This window comes from Microtus oregoni, unplaced genomic scaffold (assembly GCF_018167655.1).
Source record: "Microtus oregoni isolate MIOR12 unplaced genomic scaffold, Mior012 000022F_ref0000154, whole genome shotgun sequence".
Classification (NCBI taxonomy): domain Eukaryota; kingdom Metazoa; phylum Chordata; class Mammalia; order Rodentia; family Cricetidae; genus Microtus; species Microtus oregoni.
Genome location: NW_024543081.1, coordinates 2,459,369 through 2,482,066, shown reverse-complemented (window position 1 = coordinate 2,482,066; position 22,698 = coordinate 2,459,369). Strand labels below are relative to the sequence as shown.

General features: G+C 42.0%; 1 protein-coding gene across 1 annotated transcript in view; it reads right to left on the bottom strand.

The window, feature by feature from the left end:
• Slc2a13 (solute carrier family 2 member 13) overlaps positions 1 to 22,698 on the bottom strand; it is a 293,453-nt gene that overhangs the window by 59,604 nt on the left and 211,151 nt on the right. The window contains exons 5-6 of the mRNA XM_041672334.1: positions 19,804 to 19,967; positions 17,028 to 17,148 (exon numbers count right to left, since the gene is read on the bottom strand). Of these exons, the coding sequence (XP_041528268.1) occupies positions 17,028 to 17,148; positions 19,804 to 19,967 (285 nt within the window). The remainder of the gene's footprint in view (positions 1 to 17,027; positions 17,149 to 19,803; positions 19,968 to 22,698) is intronic.

Here is a 22,698-nt window from a genome sequence, read left to right as displayed (position 1 = left end):
CCACTTACAATGTGGGAGCCCAGTACCGTTAGGTCCCAGACAGGCACCCAAATGGCAGTGCTGCTGGCAATTTCATAAATGACAGTATGGGCTGAGCTCTGGCTGGACTCCGACTAGGTAAACGGAGGCACTGCTAACGGATAAACAACAGTTTATACTCAGCATTCCTGTGAAGTGGGGAAAGTGGGTTTCAGCTTGCTAGAAAAAACAATCCATGATTTCCTTTGTCTGACTCCTAGAGTCAACCAGGTCTGGTGATAGGGTATCTCTAACTAACTTGTAACAGACCAAAGTCCCCACCTAGATCCCAGGCTGCTCTCGCCTGCAAATCCCCTCCCTATATTCTAGCTTCCAGGCTCTTCCAGCTCACACACCCCACCCCGCTATAACAGGCCCTGAGAGATAGCCTTGGCAATTTGAATTTCCACAAACAAACCTTTCTCTCTATGGTCCAGTTCGGTGGCTGCCCTGGGCCCCCAATTATAGGTACTCACCAAACCTTGTCACGTAAGTGTCTGCTCAGATTGCAAAAACTCTAGTTGCAGCCTAACACTGAAAAGTTTTACAATTTCTTTGTTAGTAATTTAATAAAAATACTATGCTTATTATGTGGGCAATCGTGTGCATGTGGAAATGAAAGGCTATGTGGGGAGGTAGAGGGCAACTTTTGGGGGCCAGTTTTCTCCTTCTGCATGGGATCTGGGGATTGAACACAGGCTGTCTGGTTTGTACAGCAAACACTTTTAACCACTGTGCCATTTCACCAGCCCAAGAAATTATATATCTTCAAAAGAAAGATAATCAATAAAGCATTTATACCAGGACTCCACTTTGTAAAAGAATTACTGAAGGCAAGGAATGAGGGTTTTTTCCTATTGGTATAAAGCATTTTGGAGCCAGTCCTTTGCTTTGCTGTGACATACTTCTGTGTACGATGGCTTCTGTCAATCTGTTTACAGCTGTAGAATCTCAAGGGGGTAAGATTCTGCTTCTAGCTGCCGCATCTTGCAGAGCAGCATCTAGCTCAATACAGGCTGCCTTCCCAGGGTGCTCAGTAGCTTTCTAACTCAGCACACAATGATGGATTTTTTTATTTAACTTTTTTTTTTTCATTTTTATATACCAACCACAGTTCGCCCTCCCTCCCCTCCTCCTTGTCTCCACCCCACCCCCATCCACCCCCCAGAAAGGGTAAGGTCTCCTATGTGGAGTCAAAAAAGTCTGTCACATCACTTGAGGCAGGACCAAGCCCTTCCTCCTTGCATCTAGGCTGAACAAAAAATCCCTCCATACGGAATGGGCTCCAAAAAGCCAGTTCATGAACTAGGGATAAATCCCGGTCCCACCGCTAGTGGCCCCACAGACTTCCCAAACCACAGAACCATCACCCACATTCAGAGGGCCTAGTTCAGTCCTACGTAGGTTTCCCAGTTATCATTCCAGAGTCAGTGAGCTCCCACCAGTTCAGGTCAGCTGTTTCTGTGGGTTTCCCCATCATGATCTTGACCCCTTTGCTCATATAATCTCTCCTCCCTCTCTTTGACTGGACTCCAGGAGCTCAGCCCAGTGCTTACTTAGCTATGGATCTCTGCATCTGTTTGCATCAGTTACTAGATAAAGGTTCTATGATGACAGTTAGGGTCATCAATCTGATGACAGGGGAAGGCCAGTGCAGGCGTCCTCTCCACTATTGCTTGGAATCTTAGCTGGGGGTCATCCTTGTGGATTCCTGGAGGTTTCCCTAGCAACAGATTTCTCCCGAACTCCTTAATTGCTTCCTCTATCAAGGTATCTCTTTCCTTGCTCTCCCTCTCTGTCCCTCCCCCAACTCAACTATCCAATTCCATCAAGTTCTTCTCCCCCAGCCACCCTCTCCCAATTTACTCAAATTTATTTATCTCCCCTTTCCAGGGGGGATCTCTGCAAGTCTCCCTTAGGGTCCTTTTTGTTACCTAGCTTCTCATGGGTTGTGGGTTGTAGCCTGGCTACATTTTTCTTTATATCTAGTATCTGAAAATGAATTCTGAGGGGTGGGCGGCTGAAGGTAAATGCCTGGGTCGTTCATGAAATAAAACAAAATTAACCATCAAAGAACAAGCTACAGCTTGTATTTAAAATGCCAGAAGCCACAGCTCTTATGAACAGGCTATCAACAGTGAAAACGGAGGAGTAGGTTAATAATCTTTATAATTCATCTTCAGTAAGAAATAAACTACAAGGCTAATTTCCTCCGAGCCTACACAGCACAAACACACACACACACACACACACACACACACAGCATCGCCTTAGATTATAGCTTTCAAATATCATAATAAAAGGTAATAGCACTTTCTGGAGAAACATTATGCTATCTAAGTGCAATGGAAGCTTGCAGTCTTGGTTGTGGGGGAGATTGTGTAACCCCTGAGAATGTGCTCAGCTGTGGGGAGTGCTGGGGGATTGAATGCAGACTGAGACCCTGTCGGATGTGGGGAGTAGGGGGGACTGAGGGCAGAGCTCAGAGAGGCCAATTAGAAAATGGGCAGCCAAGTGAGAATTCTGGGGAAGAAATGTTCCTTCTTGCTAGTAATGGGGAGGAGATTTACCTTCTAAATCTCTGAGGTTTCTTTTCAGAAACGGGGTTGGTGGGGGGCGGGGAAGGATAGAGATTCATATGTTTAGACTAAACCTGGTTCTAAGAAATTCAGAGGTTTCTAGGTAAAGAAGAGATAAATAAAGGCCCCAGCTTCGTGTCTAGCATCGAGGGGAGAGGAAAGGCGGCCTGTTGTTCTTCAGTAACCCATTGCCGACCGTGTGTAGCTCAATGTGGCCTCAGGGAAAAATCTTTAAAACATTAACAGGGGCTAATTCAGAGCATTCTAATTTCTACTCAGAAGTCGATAAATCTGACTCTGTAGGAAATGGTCCAGTTTCTTAAGTGTGTCTCATTAAACCAACGAGAGGCAGCCAGAGCCATTCCTTGTCTTAAAGTTACCTTTAGCAAGACCTCAGCTCAGAAAACTAGTTGCTGGGATGAAGGCATTAGGGTCCCTTGCATGGGTAGGTAAAACAAGCTCCCCCAGCCCTCACCATGACCTTAGGCCCACGTGATCATCACTGCCCCCCTTTGTCCCTCCGTCAAATCCCCCCTACTTTATGGCCTCATTCCTCAAATCCCAGCTGCCTGGAGCAGATGACTTGGGATATTGTTAAGAACAAGCAGGGGCCCTGTACCTCCTGTGAGCCCTCTGCGGGGCCAGGTATGAACTCAAGAACATCAGTCTTTCTTCCCTGCCACGGCATGGCTGCCAGGGGACTTCCTCCATTCCAGCCATGGAAGAAGGAACTCATTAGAAGAAAAAACAGAAACAAAAATAACTCAGACAATCACATATTCAGAAATTATTGTAAAAGCTAGGGTCACAATCCTAGCTTCATGAAGTAAAACACTCCATCTACTAAGCTGCCCTCAGCAGATGGCCGGCACCCTCAACAGTTTACCTGGAATAAAACATCCCACTCCGTTAAAGAGCCCGCAGGAGACAGTAGGCATCGCTCAGGCGTTAAGCGGGAGCAGGTTTCTCTCCTAATCTTACTTTTTCATCCCGCTACACAATTGCCTAAAACTCCTGAAAATTACTGAGTTTTTAAAAACGCTCTCAGTGTCTGTGCTCCTCGACCCAGTTTCCCTGTTTCCCGTCGTGCATTGCTCCGTGTTGCTCTTTCCAGTCCTCAAACTGTTCAGCACTTTTCCAACACTGTGCCCGGAAATGCCACCATTACATGACCAGTTTCACTCTGCCCTTTCGATCACATGACCAGGCTCCTGTTCTAATCAAAACTGATCAAAGTGTAAACACCAAACTCCTTGCTCTGCTTGGCTTCGCCCACCTCCTCTTGTCAGGCAACCTGAGTCGTCTTCTCGGGTCACTGCCGGGAACCTGGGGATCAGGAACCTGCTTGGTTCTGGAATTTTTCCTCAGCCTTTTCCTGTCTGGACTATCACTTTGAAACTTATGAATATCAGAGAGCCTTCACTGGACACTTGGCGCCAGGCTCCTGGGTTTTTGGGGGTCCCTATCGGTAGGAAGAAGCACTGACGCTGTTCTGATGGGCAGGGGAGGCTGGATGCGGCATCTTAAAGCAAGTCTAATGTTGCACCTGTTCGGGAGGACATGTAACTCTTTTCAGTCAGGTTTACCTCAGCTCATTTCCTTCACAACACTCAGCCTCCCGTAAACATCTTAGAAGAACGTGGATCCTAGCTTTGCTGAGTCTGAGCTGTCTGAGCTTGCTGAGTGAGCACAGCCCCTGCATCTTGGGGTTCTCCTCTGCACAGCCCCTCTCAAAAGGCAGCAGAAGGCTTCAGGGAGGAAACGTTCTTAGGGCAGTCTCTCTCTGAAATAAGCTCTCTATGGGGTAACCACAAACAGACTCATGGCAAAACTCACCCTCCCAAGGCATCCCCAAGCCACAAGCAGTGATTGACTTTCTTGGTTTTGTTTGCCATTTTAGTCCCTTAAAGCATCCTTGTGCCTTTCTTCTCTGCCCTTTCCATGGAGGATTCTCTGCACCAGCAAAGGGCAGCTCCTGATTTTTGCACTAAAGATAGCACATTGTATATTGATGAAATTGTATCTCCATATGACGACTACCACATTGTGTGAAAATAAGATATTAATTCCAAGTTATCATGACTGAAAAACCCTTCCTATGAATATCTTCACATTTGTCTACCTGCAGGCATGCATGTGATATACATTGCCACTTGAGTGTTTATGTTTAGCTATGCCAATCAATCAGTCCTTCTATTTATCGACATGCCTTTCTCTGCACTTTCTTATTAGAGCTCGGTGTTGCGCTTTCTTAAAATAAGCAAAATAACTGGACTGCTGGAGAGTAAGAAAAGTGGCTTTTAAAAAGTAAACGACACGGCTAAAAGGGTATACTGTGTTCCTCACGGGGTCACACGACAGCTCCTGCGATGAGTTTAACTTTTCTCTCTTCCTCTTAAATTTCATTTTATTTTATTGGGAAGGGGGTTGTAAGGGCAGAGGGTAGATATGAAGGGGCGGGGAAATGAATGAAATCGTGATGGAAAAGACACAATAAATAAAGAAGAACGTTTTTAAAAAGTAGAATGCAGAGACCTCTTAGGCTCCACCCATGGCTGACCTGAGCCATGACAATGTCTGTTTACATGACCGGAGGCCCACTTGCTTCCTACTAGAATTCCAAATATAATGGAAAGGAATAATAATGCATAATGTTTAGATTCTTGAAGGTGATTGTAATAAAACATAACAAGGCAAACATTCTAATGTAATGTCAAAGGAAAGAAAAAATTATAATTAATGATGCTGATTAATATTCTTCGTGCATGCTGTGGTAGATGAATAAGAATTACCCTTAGGATTATATATTTAAATGCTTGGTCATTAGGAAAGCCACTACTTGAGAGGGCGTGGCCTTGATGGAGGAACTGTTACTGGGAGTGGGCTTTGGGATTTCAAAGTCTAAGCAGTCACAGTGTCTCTCTTTTTCCTGTTGCCTGAGGATTTAGATATAGAACTCTTAGCTACTTTTACCTGTGCGCCTCCCTGCTCCCTGCTATGATGATAATGAACTCAATCACTGAAATTGTAAGCCATCCCCAATTAAATGCATTCTTTTATAAGATTTGCTGTGATCATGGTGTTTCTTTACAGTAATATAACACCAACTAAGTATTAAGTTGATACCTTGAGAGGGTTATTGCTGTGACAGGCCTGACCATGCTGCTTGTTGGTGGAATGTGTACTTTGGGATTTTAGATTAGAAAACCAGTGGAATTCCTTAAGAAGGGCTTAATGGGCCATTCAGGTAGGAGTGGTGCTGAGAATAATGTAATTAAGATGGACTGGCTCAAGAGGTTTCAGAGAAGAATACTAGTAAAAGTCTCAGAGATTGTTCTTGGGAAATTTTGGCAGAGAATGTGGCTGTCCAAAAAGATCTGCCTAAGGCTAAACTGAAAATATTTTAAATTAATTGCATTGGCAGAGGAGATTTCAGAACAGCCTAGTCGTGACTCTGTTGTGTGGTTTTTAGTAGTCACTCTTAGGCCGGTCTATAATGAAATGGAGCAAGTTGAGCAAGGAAAAATAGAAAATGTACAGTTTGAGGAGAAAAGGAGCACCAAGAAGAAACATGGAGCCAAGTTTAGTACTCAAAGACATATAAAGTTTAAAGAAAAGCCTGATGCTTTGCAGAACAGAGAGCAACAACATCAGGGCAAGACCCCACCCAGTTATGCTTCAAACTTGTGAAACAGGATGAAAACGTGTGAAAAACTTTAGTAGTGAAGGAAACCATCAACGACATAAAGCTGGTGAAAATGTAACTGAATGAGGGAGCCATGTTCCAGTGCCAGCAAGCAGCAGAACTTGGCAGCTTCAGCCACATGGTTCTAGCGTTATAGTCAACAATACAAGAAAGGGGTTGTAGAATCTTTCTCTCGGGCGGGGGGAGGGGGGATGTCCCTGCATGGAGAAACAGAGAGGCCATTTTGTGATACTGTAAAGGTCAAGCCTGGATTGCCCTGGAGATGCCAAGATGTTAGAGATGCCAGAGTCATGGGATACCTGCCAAGGAGAGCTGCTAACAGTGTGTAGAACCAGCCAAAGAGAGAGAAGTCTGTTGCAGTCAACAACTCTAAAAGGAGTTGGAGATCTGAAGGGTACTTAGATGTCGACATGGAGATGCAGAATTTGTAGCTTGCATTACTCATGTTTGGTCTTGCTTTGGCCCTATATTTCTTCACTATGCTCCCTTCCTTCCCTTTCAGAATGGCAATGTATATATTCTGTGCCATTGCATATTGGAAGCACATGATCTTTTTGATTTTGGTTTACAGGAGTTACAGTGAAGAGAGTGCCTTGAGTCTCAGAAGAGACTTTGAACTTCAGACTTTTAAACAGTGCTTAAACTGTGATAGATTATGGGGATCTTTGGTGTTGGATTGGATGCTATTTTTTTTATTATGATATGGCTACAAGCTCGTGGGAGTCAGGGGTCAGAATGTGCTGCTCGAATAAGTAAGATCCCCATATATTTGAAAGATTAGTCACTAGGGAGTGGCACCACTTGTGAGGTATTAGGAGGGGTGACTCCTAATGTCACTAGCGGTGGGCTTTGGGGTTGCAAAAGCTGAAGCAAGTCCCAATGTCTCTCTTTCCCTGCTGCCTGAAGATCTAGATGTAGAACTCTCAGCTACTTCTGTTCATGTGTCTCCGTGCTCTCTGCCATGATGACAATGGGCTAAACCTCTAAAAATATAAGCAAGCCTCAATTAAATGCTGCTTTTCGTAATATTTGCTGTGGTCATGTGTCATATCACAAAACTGATCAATATATATCAATATAGACAATATACATATTCATAGATCTATCATTTTGAGAAATAAGTTATTGGTTTCAACTTTAAAAGCTTATTGAAGTTCTTTTTCAGTACAAAATGAGCAAAGAAGAAAATCCTTCTAAGAAGCAGCCTGGGTTCTGATTTCTATGACTAATCAGCACGGGCTGGGCATGGTGGCACACACTTGTAATTCCAGTACTTGGGACACTGAGGTTAGAGGTTCTAGAGAGTTTGATGCCAGCTTTCATACGTAAGAGTCTATCTCAAAAAAATATAGGAAAAGCCTAATGAATTTGTTATATAAAAAATCAGAATATTCTCAAGGAAAATTAAACAAAAGAAAGGGAAAATCAAATTCTGATTGTGACAGCTGCTATTGATGGCTTCATGAACAGCGCCTTCTTTTAGTATTATAAAGGTTTAGAGATTTATTAATCAACCTTTAAGTTGGCACTAATGGACACCATGATTTCTCTACCGCAGGAATGATGTGATCACCAAAGGTAGATGCCAATTCTCACCATGAATATCTGCCTAGCAGAGGTTCAGGGAAATACTACCAGTGACCCAGGAGAGTGAAGGGTTGGTTCATGTTGGCAGTTGACTACAATGTGCCTCCATTAAGGCTTGTAAGCAGGGCAGCTCTCATTAATGCCATCCAAGAACTCCTACACAGCTTTAAAAATAAAGCTTACCTTCTCCAAATGACAAAACATCCTTATCTGAGTCACAAGAAATGGCACAGTGGCAGCTGCCTGTGATCCCACAGACATTTGGAAGGCCACACATGAGGGGCATTAGAAGGGCCTGGGATATACCACTCCCACATACACACTCACACACATACAGACATCCACACACATGCACATACATACTATAAACCATAACAAAAACCCAAAAGAACAATAGTTTTTCCCTTGCATTAAAATACAGATCACAGATAATTGTGAACAAGGCCCTTTGCTCTTTAGAACTGAAACTTTCCTGAAGATGAGAATACTGTAATGTGTTTTATTCTCTACTCAGCCAGAAATATAGAATGTTGGAAGATGTTACTGAATATGGTTTATAAGAGGAATCATGGTTTGGCCATTAGTGTTTAGACTTGTATAAGGAAAGGTACTCAAAGTGGTTACTTAGTAAGACCACTTGCCACTAAGTTTTTTTACAAAGCAACTAGTGTAAAGAGCCGTATCTTCATTAGACATTGGTCAAAAAGCAAGCGGTTTATGGTAAGTCACTAAGAACACAGAGATAAAAACGAACTGCTCTCTGGTACCCTTCTGGAAAGAGTTAGTCAAATTTTATTATTACCACACAGATTGTGACTCTAATCTATCGTAAATCTGACTAAAGCCTACATGAGCTCTGGGCAGTGAAAACACGAAATGATTACAAACGTCTGTGAAAAACTCTATGTTTAATTTGTTTCTCCTGATGTTTTAGAGGTTTTCACTGACACACTGTGGAGGAGAGTAAAGGGCTTGTGGGCCTCAAAGGAGATTCTGATGATGAAGCCATGGCTGACTTCGCCAGTGACATCTGAGGGCCAGAAACATCCTGCCTACAGTTGCTCCTTCTCCTAAAGAATGTCTAAGCTAAAAACACCTCCACAGTGTCTGCTGCATTCCTTGTCTCAAGTATAAAGCAGACCTATTTTCTAGAAAATTCAGAACTCTCACCTTCTGGAGGAAGGCTGACCCAAGGTAGGGATATAAAAACAATGCTCTGTGGTGTTATTTGAGAAAGACAGCAATAGCTGAGGTATACTGCCAGCTTATGATGGCTTTGCATTTGTGACCCCAAACTATTAGCATTTCTTGGATTAAAGGCAAAAATGGGGCTGGATAAGGAAAGCCCAGTGGGTAGGAGCATTTGCTGCTCTTGCAGAGGACTGGGGTTCAGTTCCCACCATTCATTTGCCAGGATCCATAATTCCAGTTCTGGGATGTCTGGCCTCCGTGACTATCACACATATGCACGGTACACGTAAATCCATGTAGGCAAAAATACTTCTACACATAAAACTTGAGAAAAGATAGGCAGGCAGTGGTGGTGCATGCCTTTAATCCAAGTAACTGTCAGGTGATGGTGGATTTTAGTGAGTTTGAGGCCAACCCGGTCTACACGACAAGTTCCAGTAAACAGCTGGGCTACACAGAAAAATCTTGTCTCAAAAAACATCACGAATCTGGGAAAACAAAGCTGGCTGTTCCAAATTCTGAGACAGCTCAAAGGTATCAATTTGTTTTATGGCCAATTCTCCTGGAATCAGGAACAGTTTTTTTTTCTCCCTCAAAATCAACATCGCTAAGACAGCAGTGTTGGAAGTGATTTAATCGGCTTATTAATCTATGTATGAGTCCAGAACCTCATCTCTGTTACAAAATGAACTCTGCTACTGAATATCCTGGAGGAGTTTTAATATTAGTTCAATTAAGTGCACACTCTGTAGCTGGATGATTAGGGTGTTGCTAGTTTAATGAGCTTCATCATTTGGCACTCCATTTTCAGGGGGAGAGTCTTGATAAAGTCCTAGAGTTGATAAGCAGGTTTATATAGATGCTCTTCCTGCTGCACCGTGGCTGGCTGACATAAGCACCTTTCTATGGTTCTCAAAGCTTTGACAGGCTGTCAGGCAGTCAGAGAAAGGCCATTAGTTTGACTAACGGAGGGTGGTGGGCAGAACAAAGGAGCTACGCCATCTCAGTAAGTCACAATGCACTCTCTCCTGGCCTTTGTCTTCCTCCCATACAATTAAATAATCTAATATTCTCTTCCTAAGAAAGGTGTGAGAGTAACTTGACAAAAATATCCTTACAGAATTTGGAATGATTCCTGCAAAAGTGAAAGACTTAATTCACAGAAACTAATATTATTTAGAAACTAAAGCATGCTTAGAAATTTGGCTCACCCCTCTTCCTAGATCAGTCAACAGAACATGCAACCCTCACTGAACTAGCCAAACATCTCCCTCTAAATCTCCACACTTAACATTTTAAACAATCTACTCTGAATATCTCCAAAGATACCATGTCCTCATAATACCAACGTAAATAAATTTCAGGTTTGTTTTGTCTCTCTGGGGCTGTGGGACTTCTCCCACACACACCCAAAGCCAAGCAGAAAGCCCTCTGCAAAGCTCCCAGGTGATATTGCGAATTCCTGCCTGGTGGTGTTGATTGCCTTCCTTCTTCCCCACCAAATCCTTAACTTGGTACCCAAGGCCCTTCGTTTCCCTCTGCCTCATCTGCAGACTGGCACCTCGTTCCCTAGCAACATCAAAGTCTAATTTAGTCTAATTTCCTGAAGAGAATGGATCCCCTGCCTTTGCCTAGATTGCCCTCATACTCTTGGGCCTGCTCTTCCTTGTCAGTCTGAGAAATCATTATTCACCTTGAAAGAATTAGATTGAGTTCACTCTTGTGAACTATATCTTTCACATGGGACCCACAAAGTTGATGGGAAAAAATCGTATTTTATTAACCTTTTATTAAAATTAAGCACTTCCTTCAATTATGAAGGAATTATGCAGGCAATAAACTGTCAGCAAAAGCAATCTAATATCACCATGTCCCATTACATTAAATATAGAAATCTCCGAATACCATTGACATTACTAAGCTGTCTAAACTGTGATGTTGAACCTGCCGCTACCTCTGCCTTTTCATATTTAATAATGAGGTACGAGTGTCATTCTATAGCAAGTTTATTTGTGAAGGATTTGAACCTGGCTGTAGTAGCGCAGGCCTCTAATCCAGAGGCTAAGGTAAGAGGACTGCTGGCTTGAGGCTGACCTAGACATTTTAGCAAGAATTTACAAAAGGGGGTGGTGCTGGCCATGTGGCTCTGTGGTGAAGAACTTGCCTAGAACACACGAGGCAGGTTTGATCCCTCACACAATGGCCCATACACTCGGTAACAGACTTTAATATACTGGTTTTTCTTGTGATGCTTTCAATTTATTTTACATAGTTGAAAATATGACTCTGTAAAGAGATGGAGAGTGGTGATGCCTCATGTGCAGTCTGCTGCAAAGGCCTCAGGAGGTGGGGACTAGCCAGGCCATACTCTGACCACTCCCCCCGATCAGTCTTTGCTGTGCTTTTTGCTTTTTGTTCCACTAAAAGTAAGGCTGTTTCTTGTTAGTGCCTGTTTTCTACTGTAATGCTCAAAAATGTTTTTTTAAATCAAAAATAAGAACTAACCCTAAGTACACAGAGAATGTTACATCTCATTAATCTCCTGATTTATTTACTGATATATACTCATCCTTTAATCAATACTGTTTACCTCTTCCTAGTAGATCCATCTATTCAAGCATCAAGCCTGCCTAAGCCGTTGTGGTCAAAGCTACTTTCACTGAAGAGACTTCTTAAGTGGGTTACAAAAATTGTTTTAAAAAACAAAGGTTTGGATGGAAGCAGCAGTTGTTTTCCCACATGTCAAACACAGCACTGGAGGGGACCTAGACAGCGTACTGGGGTATGAGGAGCAATGCTTCGACTAACAGTCAGACATCTGGCTGTTGATACATAGCTCGTCTCATCATTCAGCCAACATGGCTTCTAAGATGGCAATTTTCATTACGTTTAACCTTATAAAATAAGTATAATGTAGAGCTCAATAAAATCAATAAAAAAGCAAAAAAAATGTTGTCAGGGCTTTTATTTAGTATCATTTATTACTCAGTAATATTTCCTACAAGGTTGTGTTGGCCTGTCGCAGACAGAATGGCATAGCTTACACCCCTTGTTCACATATAACAGAATGGGGCACTATTTGTGAACAGAACTCTAAGGTAGAGTTATTGGTTCTGTGTCATGACCAAACTTTTAGAACGAGAATCTAAGTGGTACTGAGCCCATGCCAGAGCCAGTGCAGTCTCTCTCTGCCTGCCGCCTGTGGATCAGGATGAAAGATCTCAGCTGCTACTCTAGTACCACGCCTGTCTGCTTCCCACCATGACGATCAAGGACTACACCCTCTGTAACTGTGAGCAAGCCTCCAATTAAATGCTTTCTTCTCTAAGTTGCCTTGGTCACGGTGTCTTTTCACATCAATAGAAAAGTCATGAAGACATTCAGTTATCTGAGACACATATGTTTACTTGTCTTTTTACCTTCTGGCTCTACTTTGGACCTGACTGTGTAAGTTCAGACAAATTTTTATGTATATATTTCAAGTTAGAAAGGAATAAATGGTATTCTGAGTAGGAATATGACTACCAGAAAATGCTAAAATGCTTGGCTGCTAATGTAACCCATTTATCCTGGAGAAAATGTTCCTAAGAAGAGGATGTTCTGGCCAGTTTTCCTGTTAATGTGACTCAACCTACCATCACCTGGGATGAGGAAATCTTAAGTAAGAAAATGTCTCTGTTATACTGAGCTGTAGACAAACCTGGGAAGGCATTTTCTTGACTAATTATTGATATGCAAGGGTGCAGTCTCAGTGTATGGTGCAAAACCTGGGCTGGTGGTCCTGACTTCTATTAATAAAGAAAACAATCAGTCTGGGTGATCTGAGTGGCATACCATAAGTAGTATTCGACCATGTTGATCTCCAGTTCCTGCCTCTAGATTCCTGTCTGAGTTTCTATACCGACTCCCCTCAATGGCAAACTGTGATGTTGAAGTAAAAACCAAACAAATCCTTTGTTCCCCAAACTGCTTTGGATTATGGTACTTAGATTAGTCTGCAGTGAGACTGTAGATGCCAGATGCTAACCCCAACAGTCATTTGGAGAGGTGTTCATTCTCTCTGGTCATCCACCCAACCGCCCAGTCCTGCCATTTCCTTCCATGATACCACTTGAGCTTGTCTCCACAGCTACCAAGATTATATTTCTTGTTGCCTAGGCTACCTATATCCCTTCATCCTTTTGTTCTTTTCTGATTGACTCTACTCTGCAACCATAGTGGTGTTTTAAATATGTAAATTCTGTCATTTTCATCCTATCACCCTTGAAGTCCTCTCATATTCCAGGGATTCACATGGCTTATGAAGTGAGGGATATTTGTAATTTCACTTGTTCACCAAGACCAGGTTCCTTGAAGAATCCACATTTTCTTTTTCCCTGAGATAGGATCTTACTATGTAGTCTTTGATGGCCTGAAACTCACTACATAGATGAGGCTGACATCATATTCTCAGATATCTGCCTGCCTCTGCCTCTTGAGTACTGGGATACCACCATGACCAACCTCTATACTCTTCTTCATGACCTGTATAAAAGACATAAAGGATGCCTCTTCTTGGAATATACTGCCTTTATTCTTTGCACACTTATTCTAAGATTCCTCCTTTTTATATTTTCAAGAAGCATTTTTCTTAAAATAAGAAAGCATTACATAGCCAAGACTAACAATGATCTGGAACTCCCGATTCTTTCACCTCCATCTCCCAAGTACACAGCACCATGTCTGGATCCAAAAGACACTTTTTGACTACAGAAAACAAGCAATGTTTGAGTTCAGAATATTCATGCAAAACAGCTATAAAAGGTTTTGACACATTTCAAGTCACCAAAATAAAGAACAGTCATGGAGAACTAAACGATGATTTGCCGTATGAAGAATTCAGTTTCTTCTGAGATATACTATGCAGGCAGAGAGCAATCCTCCAATCATGCCAGCAAGATGGCTCAGGAAGTAAATGTTTGCTATGCAAGTCTGAGGGTTTGAGTTGGATTCCTGGAACCCATAGAAGAAAGAGAAAATTCATAAAAGTTGTTCTCTAATCACTACACATGAGCTGTGGCACCTGTCACTGGCAACCATGCACATGTATCACACACACACACACACACACACACACACACACCACAAATGAAAAAGATCCTTGCATCATTGGTAAAATCCTCTTCTTCATGTGCCAAATTCAGCAATAGGTATGCAGTTAACAACAAAATATATATGCAATATTTCAGGATGAGGTTCCAGGATAAAGTTATTCAGGCTTCTGTTTCAACTCTCATTTTCTTTTTCAAATACCATTTATGCCTATTTTAATCTCAAATGGGCTTGTGGTTATTAGACAACACAAACACATCCTACGGCATTTTTATGATCACAAACCTCAAGGCATATTGCCTTCTCCTGACAAGGTTAAAAATGAAACCAGGTTGATTTGAGAGGAAATCAGTAGGGAAGACTAGGATAGACACAGATAGAGAATTTCCACTCTGTATAGTCATTAATCCACTGCCAGTTGCTAAGCCTGACCAGAAACAATGAACACATTGTTACCATGGTGTTAAAATGAGGAACAGTAACAGATATAATCTTTGCACATTTCAGTGTTGCATAAAAATATGATTGAATCTGACAGGACCATAATGCTATGTCAATGATTTAAGATGATCATACATGGCTAGTAAGTATAGAAGTGATCCCCGAGAGGAACAGGGAATGAAAGACACACTGTTTCCCAAAACTAGCATCACTGTCACGGGGGGGGGGGGTTAGAAGGTGAAGCCACAATGCTAAGTTTAGATGACTGAGAACTTCATTTACAGAAGAAAACCCGGAGTGAAATCACTGCACAGAAGGAACCACAATAAACATACATCTTTGTATTCTTGACTTGATGGTGGTGAAGAAGGGGTGAGAAGTGAGAGGAAGTTAGCATGCAGAGAAGACTCCGGACACCTGATAGGGAGTGTCTGCAAACTCTGCCCCTCCTCTCCTGTGCTTGTAAACACCCCCAGTGGTGACTCCAGACAAGGGTTCCAACTGAGAAACAGCAGAGAGAGAAGTTCAGTGGCTAGAGGTCCACTCTTCTGGGGAGGTTTGCCTGACGCAGGGCATCCAGTGCAGTACGGGATGTACTGAAGAGGTGATGTGCCAGCTAGCATTGGCTTAGCAAAATCAGCCCAACCCCCTAGGTCCATCTTCACTAGCAAACTGCCTTTTGGGCCTAAGGCAAGGAGACAAAGCCTGGAGGTGCTAGAAAAAGCAATGTCTGCAAGTCGTGTACTATAAAAAGACCTCACATGGGAACACCACAGGAGAAGCCTAGAGAATAAACAGTCTTCCAGAGTGTTCTGGGAAGAGGATATGATGTATGGAGACCCCTGCATCCCTAAATGAAGAGAGGTTTAAATTAGGCTCCAATAAATGCCTTGTCCACCATGGGTACACACAAGTCAACGTTGGGAATAGAACACAGAGGGTGGGGAAGTACTGTCCGTGTGATGAGTAAACCATGGTGAAATCACAAAGGTAGTCAAGGTCTCAGTAAGGCTCTGAGCTGTAAACCAGGTCTCAGCTTATTCATCCCTTTGATAATTACACATCCTGGATATGTTCTACTCTAAAACCCTCTGCTATCACACGGCAGCACCCCCAAGCCTACACAGCATTCTCCCACAGTTCCATCTGCTCACAACAACCTACCATTCGGCCTCATCCAGTGTCACCTCCTTTCTTGTCCACATTACTTTCTACCTGGCTCCCCAAACAGATACTTCAAAATTCCCTGAAGACCCCTTTCTCTTCTAGCTCCTGGTTAATCACTAACTTATTTTTAATTCCTGTTGATTTTTTTCTCTTTAATTTATTGAGAATCAATCTCACGTTTAAAGTCTCTCAGTGTTACCAGCATAGTTCAGGTAACTATCATCTCACTCACAGATATCTGTAACAGTGGGCCTTCTTAATGTGTATGCGTGACACTGGTGTACCCACACAGTCAGAGAGCAGAGAGATGGTATAGTATGGAAATTTTGGGCAAGTCACTCCTCTGCTTATAATCTCTCCATGCGTGCATGTTCATGCTCTTGGGCTGAAGAACAAAGAGCTCTGGCAATTTTAGGTGATCTGGGTTTTCCGTAGCCTCCTCCTACTCTGGCTGGCCCGTGGTTGGTCTTCTCTTCTTTCTCAGGTCCTGACTACCTGCACAGTCACCACATCTGCTGCTGCTGTTGACGGGCTTAGTTCACTTCCCCTTACAGGGCTCAGTTCATACACCGCAGTCACAAAGCTAGTCTTCTCTGAGGCCTGGCATTCCCGTCTTCCCTTCTGTTGTGGGTTTTATTAATTAGAGCAGATGTTGTAACCTGGAGAACTTACTACATGTAAGCACTCTGTTAGGTATTTTCTACATCTTAATTCATCTTTACTGCAATCCCATGGGTCTGCACTCCACAGACATGCCATAGATATTCTCAAGTCCATCAAAAATTAATAAGATAAAACCATAGCTCGTGGGTGCTTTGAAATTCTGTAACTGTTGCCTAAGGGAATAGCTGTACCTAAAGACCTTGCCGTGCTGGCTTGTTTATGTTAAGGCTATACTACAAGTAACCAAATAGTAAGTGTTTGAATTATCAAAGCTGTCCAATCATTCTCTCATGAATTCACCCGTGAATTCTTCAGTCCCCCTGTCAGCCCACTCAACACTACAATTGGGTCAAGCACCTCATTTTTCTTCAATTTTTCATATTCTGTATTTGAAGACTATGGTTTTGACACTGATGATTCCTGACCACGCCTCCTGTCACGAGCCCTTCAGACCCCAGGCTGCGAACTCAGGAGTTTCCTATTCATCTAAGTCTTAGAAATGTTAAAAGCAAATATATATTATATTATATATATATATATATATTATAGCTGGATTATGAAGAGGGAACATAGCAAAATCTCACCTGTATCCCGTGCAGGTGACGTTTTGACCTGAAGGAGCCAGTGGTTGGAAAGTGACCCGTGGGGAAACCTGGGCTGAGAGCAGAAATCCCAAGGCAAGAATAATAAGGGCTACGGTAGTACCTAAAAAAAATAATAAATAATAAAAGCCTCTTACTGGGGAACATTGACAGCATTAGTTCAACACAGACTTGGTTTATCACCATAGCTCTGAATAAAACTCCTTTACTTATCTTTCCCGGAATGAAAAATGATTTACTATGTATACCAATGGTCAGAAGAACTCACTAACACACATCTATTATAAGACTCAAAGAAGGGAAAATTCAAAGCCAACACAGTTGTGAGCCAGGAAGAAAACAAAACAAAAGAAAACTGAATGATTTTTTAAGACTGAAACAATAAGCAGCCAAAACCAAATAAAAATTAAGACTGAAAAATTGCTGATAAATCAAAAAAAAATCAGTCCATGATAATAAGCCCCTTTCCACCCTAGCAGCCTGACACCATGCCTCCCTCACCATTATGTTCTGACCTTTGGACCTAGAAGCCGAAATAAACTATTATAGAAGTTAAAAGAAACAAGGAAAAGAACAAAAGTCTCATGGTGTCAGGAGCACTAAAGGAAAGAGATGCACATCAAATGCTCCTGTCAGAGCAAGAAATTCTCCCAGCAACATTTAATCAGGTAAGGTGGGAATTAGCAAAATAAAGTCCCGGACTGATCGGATTGATTATTTCTAGAGGAGGTGGAAAATACTGCCTATTAAACAGGGACCGGCAGACCAAAGGGGATATGCTACATGCATTTATCCACATTCCCCATGAACACTCAGGGATGAATACGTGCTCTTTAATTTAATAAACAGCTTCATCATCTGAAGACAAAATTCCTCCAGGTGTGGTAGGAAGCTCCTGATATTCTAGTACTTGGAAGGCAGAGGCAAGAGGATCCATGCTAGCCTATGCTAAAATGTAAGACTCTGCCTCAAAAAACCATGTGCCGGGGCTGCAATTCAGTACCTGCCTAGCTCAAGGCCCTGGGCACATCTGAATGTGTGTGCATGCATAATGAAAATGCACACACATACATATGCACACACACACATGCACACATGCACACTCATGCACATTTAGCTTTTAATTTCTGTTCTAGGCACAGAATTAAAAGGACACTTTTTTTTTTTTAAAGCAACTGAAAGGAAAAGATTCTGTGTTAGCTGGAAAGCTGAGTGGGACAGCATGTGTGCTGTGTGGAGCTTAGAGAAAGAATGCACGTGGCACTAAATACTTCACGGAAATAGAAGGCAAGTCATTTAAAATTCAACTAAACTTATTAAAGGGCTATGGAACAGCAGAGCCCTGGGAGCTCATGTGACAGGGCAGGAGGGTGGCAGCAGCTAGGCTGAAGTGGCCTCAGCTATTTATTGGCCAACTCTTGGTCTGGGCAGAGCACATAGCCTTTCCCAAGTTAATTATGTCTTCTTCAAATGGATCTTAATGAAAATATACAGACTTTTAAATTTTAAATGTTACTATTCATTTAAAAGGTTTTTTCTAATGCTATGCAATGTATAAAAATGTAACTACTAAACAATTGTTATTAGACGCAGTTGAGAAGCAGCAGAGTTCAAACATCAGAAAAAAATGGCTAACATATCTGTTATTTATTACTTCCGTATTTTCTCTAGGCTAACCACCTTTCTTACCTCAACAGGTTTAGGAATGCTTGCTTTAAAACTTTCTCCTGTTCCTCCCTCGTCTTCACTGGGGACCTCCTGGCATCATCCCAAACCCTGGTCAACATCTCATCTTTGCTTCTATGCTAACACTTGAACTCCTGGGAACAGCGCATTCACTATCAAGGAGAGAACAGGAGCGGGAGTGTCCTGCTCACCCAGACTTGAATTCCCAATAGCTAAGTTTGGAAATAGGGGTGGATTTTCTCACCAAAAACTGCAGTTAAGTGCTAAAGCAGTTGCGTGACATAAAATTTTATTTTAGCTATAACCTTGCTTAACTAGAATTTGGTTAATGTTATTCTAGAATCTTTGCATTTGAGTGTAAGACACACATTTGATTCCAGATATAAAGTTGTTTTGGGGATGCAGCCAGCTGATGAGTAGAACTGGGTTTGTACACTGGGGAAAGTATTAGAAAATACCCGATGTAACCATGTAAAGGCAATGTTAGAGGTGGGTCCTCCTCTGTCCTGCGGCAGAGTCCTTTCCAGAGGAGTGTCAGGTTGAAATGGCTAACTCTGAACACCAAAGGCACTTGTGTGCTTTCTGGTTTTACTCTCATATAAAACACACTTGACCAATCAGACTTTACCCTAGATTCTAGGCCTGCTTCATAAAGTCTTTCCTTGCTTTGTGAATGAAGATTCTAATATTTGCTTCCATACGATTCCAAGATAAAGACCTCAGCCTTGCAAAGTAAGAACATAAAAGGGAAAGCTTTTCAAACAAGAACAGAGACAACAGCGGTGATGCTCTTCAGTTCTGTGTCTCCGAACAGCACTCCAGCTGTTGACAGAAACACGCTCTCAGTCAATGTGTCCTTACAAGTCCTTTAGTGTCCCAGAAGCGACTCCAGCCACGTACCCACAGCTACTCAAAAGATCTTACCAGTCAGATCTTATTTGCTTTCTGTCTAATTCTAGTTTGATATTATTTGGCTTAGAACTCATTGTCAGAAGCCACTGTGCTTTTTTGGGAGAGTCGCTGTCACTACTAGAAGGTTTGTTAAAGCAGGAGTCTATATCCGGGCACCTACCTGCCAAACTGCCAAAGGTAAGCTTCCTGCGACCCACTTTCTCAACGAGCCAGACTCCCACTAGTGTGAAAATGAAGTTGGTGAAAGCCGTCACGGAAGCCAGCCATATTGCAAGCCTGTCGTCTTCCACGCCAGACATCTGCAGGATGGTTGCGCTGTAGTACCTGCGAGCAATAACAGAACGATGGTCATTTGTAGTTCGCTATTCAAGGAAACCGCCAATCAGACAGAAGGAGGCAGTCACCTAAAAAAAAGTAGCTAATGACACTAATAACATTGTTACAAGAATCCATGCAAGCCCTTTGAAGGATCGCAATGGAGAAACCTTTCTCCGACACTGTTATTCTGGAGAGAGAAGGCCGAGAGCCCCATCTCTAACACAGTAGCAGCCATCTGGCTCACTAAAGCCATTAAGGATAAGCTCTAAGACAATGGGATGATCCCGAAGCCAGTGTTCACTGTGAATGGAGAGACTGAATACAATGTGGCAAGCGTGGTGGCGGAACACGTGAAAGGCCTCTGTCAGGAAACTGCCCGAGAACGGGGTGTCAGGATGTATTCGCACAAGATGAGGCACTGACCTATGCAAATGTGGATGGCTCAAGGGCTTCTGGGAGGTTGTGCTCCTTTGTGAGATTGAGTCTCGAGCGCGATTTATTTTCCTATGTCAGTAGACTCATCTTGTTTACACAAATTCAATGAGATGACCTTTTTCACAAGCGACACTTTTCTATTGGAAGAATCCAAACACCACTAGTGCATCCTGAACTGTGGCTTTGCCTAGCGTTGAGGCATTCTCAATCTGACAGTGGGTGTTTGAGCAGTATGTGGGACCAAGCTGGTTATTTTCATAGTAAAAAAAGTCTGTACTTTCTAGCTATTTATCAATACTTACATAATATTTCAGAGATAAAAATCTGCCTTAAATATGTCTCTTCGATTCACCAATGCTTGTTTACTAGCTTTTAAATTAATGAGAAAGGGTCTTATATGAAATATTAACAGTATCACAGCTCATTCATCTTGACAGACTGTTTACCTTTTTAAAAATAGCAATCCAAATTCATAAATTACCACGCAACAAGACAGATTTTCCTGATCACACTAAAAATGACATAAGCCGTCTGAAGACTCTGAATGATGCCAGCTGTTATAGACCCACAATCCCCAGTAACTTCTACCATGAGAACTGTGAATGTTTCAGAGGATATAGTAATAAAAAAATCTGTGAATGTGACCCATTCCATCTGAACAGCGCTTTGCAATTTTCAAGTTCTGCTCCACACGCTGTTACAGATAACTGCACAGCGAGGGCCTGTGTGTCCTCTACCGAGGAAAATGAGCACCAGATCTAACACGGGAGAAGTATTCAGGAAAACTCAAGGATGGAGAAAGAACAATTTTTAATTGTACAGGTATAAGGCCAAGTATACCAATATAAGGATCAATATAATGACGGAAAAGGAGTCAAGATGCATTTCCATACCACGAATTAAAACTATAATGGTTGTGTTTGATAATATTTAAAGCAAATCAATTGAGCAAAACAAAATTAAGTTTTCCTGATATTTTCTTTCTGTCCTATATCAAAGATATTTGATTGTTTAACCTTTGTGTAATTTTGTCTGTTATATGGACAATATTTTGCATTTATAATAAAATGAATGAGCTACAAAAAGTCCCTCGAATATGTAATGTTGAAAAAGTTTGCTATGTGCTACGTTAGTTAATGCAATATTCTCCTCAGAAGTCTAGTAACAAAACCGGAGACATTGAACAGAATCATTCTCAAAAAAGAGCTACATATAGCTAAACAAGGCCTATACTGATGTTTTAAATTTTGATTTAAAACTCACGAAATTGCCAGCTAATTTCAAGAACAAAAAAAGAGAGTAGTATTAAACTAACTTGTTTGAGTTTACTTAAAATAAAACATTGGATAGGTGCAAAAATATGGTGTTACTAGAGCTTATGGGGCAAGCAGTAATCAGACACTGTCCTATGATTCAAAAACTCACATTCCAGTTAGAATTGCGATATATTGTCCGTGTATTATTAATCTTCATTTACTGAATATCTATTTATGGATTGGGCTCTGTTGCCCTCAAGAGACTTACGGGTTGGTGTTAGAGAAAACTAAATGGAAACAAGTCATTTTACTTTACAATGTGGAATAAAGAACAGAAGAACAATTTCATTTGTTGAGTAATAATCCTTGCTATCTCTGAAATTTAATGGTGTGCAGCCATGAAGGATCACAAGGATTTTCTGGCAGGCATAACAATCTGGAACAGAAGTGAAGAAAGAGCAACTAACACACACACACACACACACACACACAAAGTATGGAGCTGTTTCCTCTAGAATCACAGTATTTGATGTGTGTTAAGGTACATGTAATAAACAGAGGCTGCCCACCCCCTCCCCACGTATACTCTGAGCAACTCCCAAATATAACTATGGTTGGGTTCTGTCTTAGAGGCGATGGACAAATCAAATGGAATTGGAAGAGACATCACATGAAGACATGTGTTCTGTAAGCAGACTGCTCTAGGAGACTTACGGGTAAGAAAACAGGCTAGAAACTGCCCCTGTCTGACCTGGTGAAACAGAAGAACCAAGAAAGAAAGACTCCAATTCAATAAAGGAAAGAGGATGCATATCAGAAACCTGCAACAACAGCAGCAGGACGATTGTAGCGTGCACGCAGTAGTGTCAAGAAGAAAGACTTGCTGAGCACAGCTCCAGCTACGAGGTTACATGGCAGGGGAGGGGCAGACTTCCCATCTAAAGTGCTATTGGCAACACAGATCCTCCAAAATCCATAACACCACACATGGTGATTTCAAAGGCACTGAAATAGATGAAAAGCAAGATCAAGATATCAAAATTGAC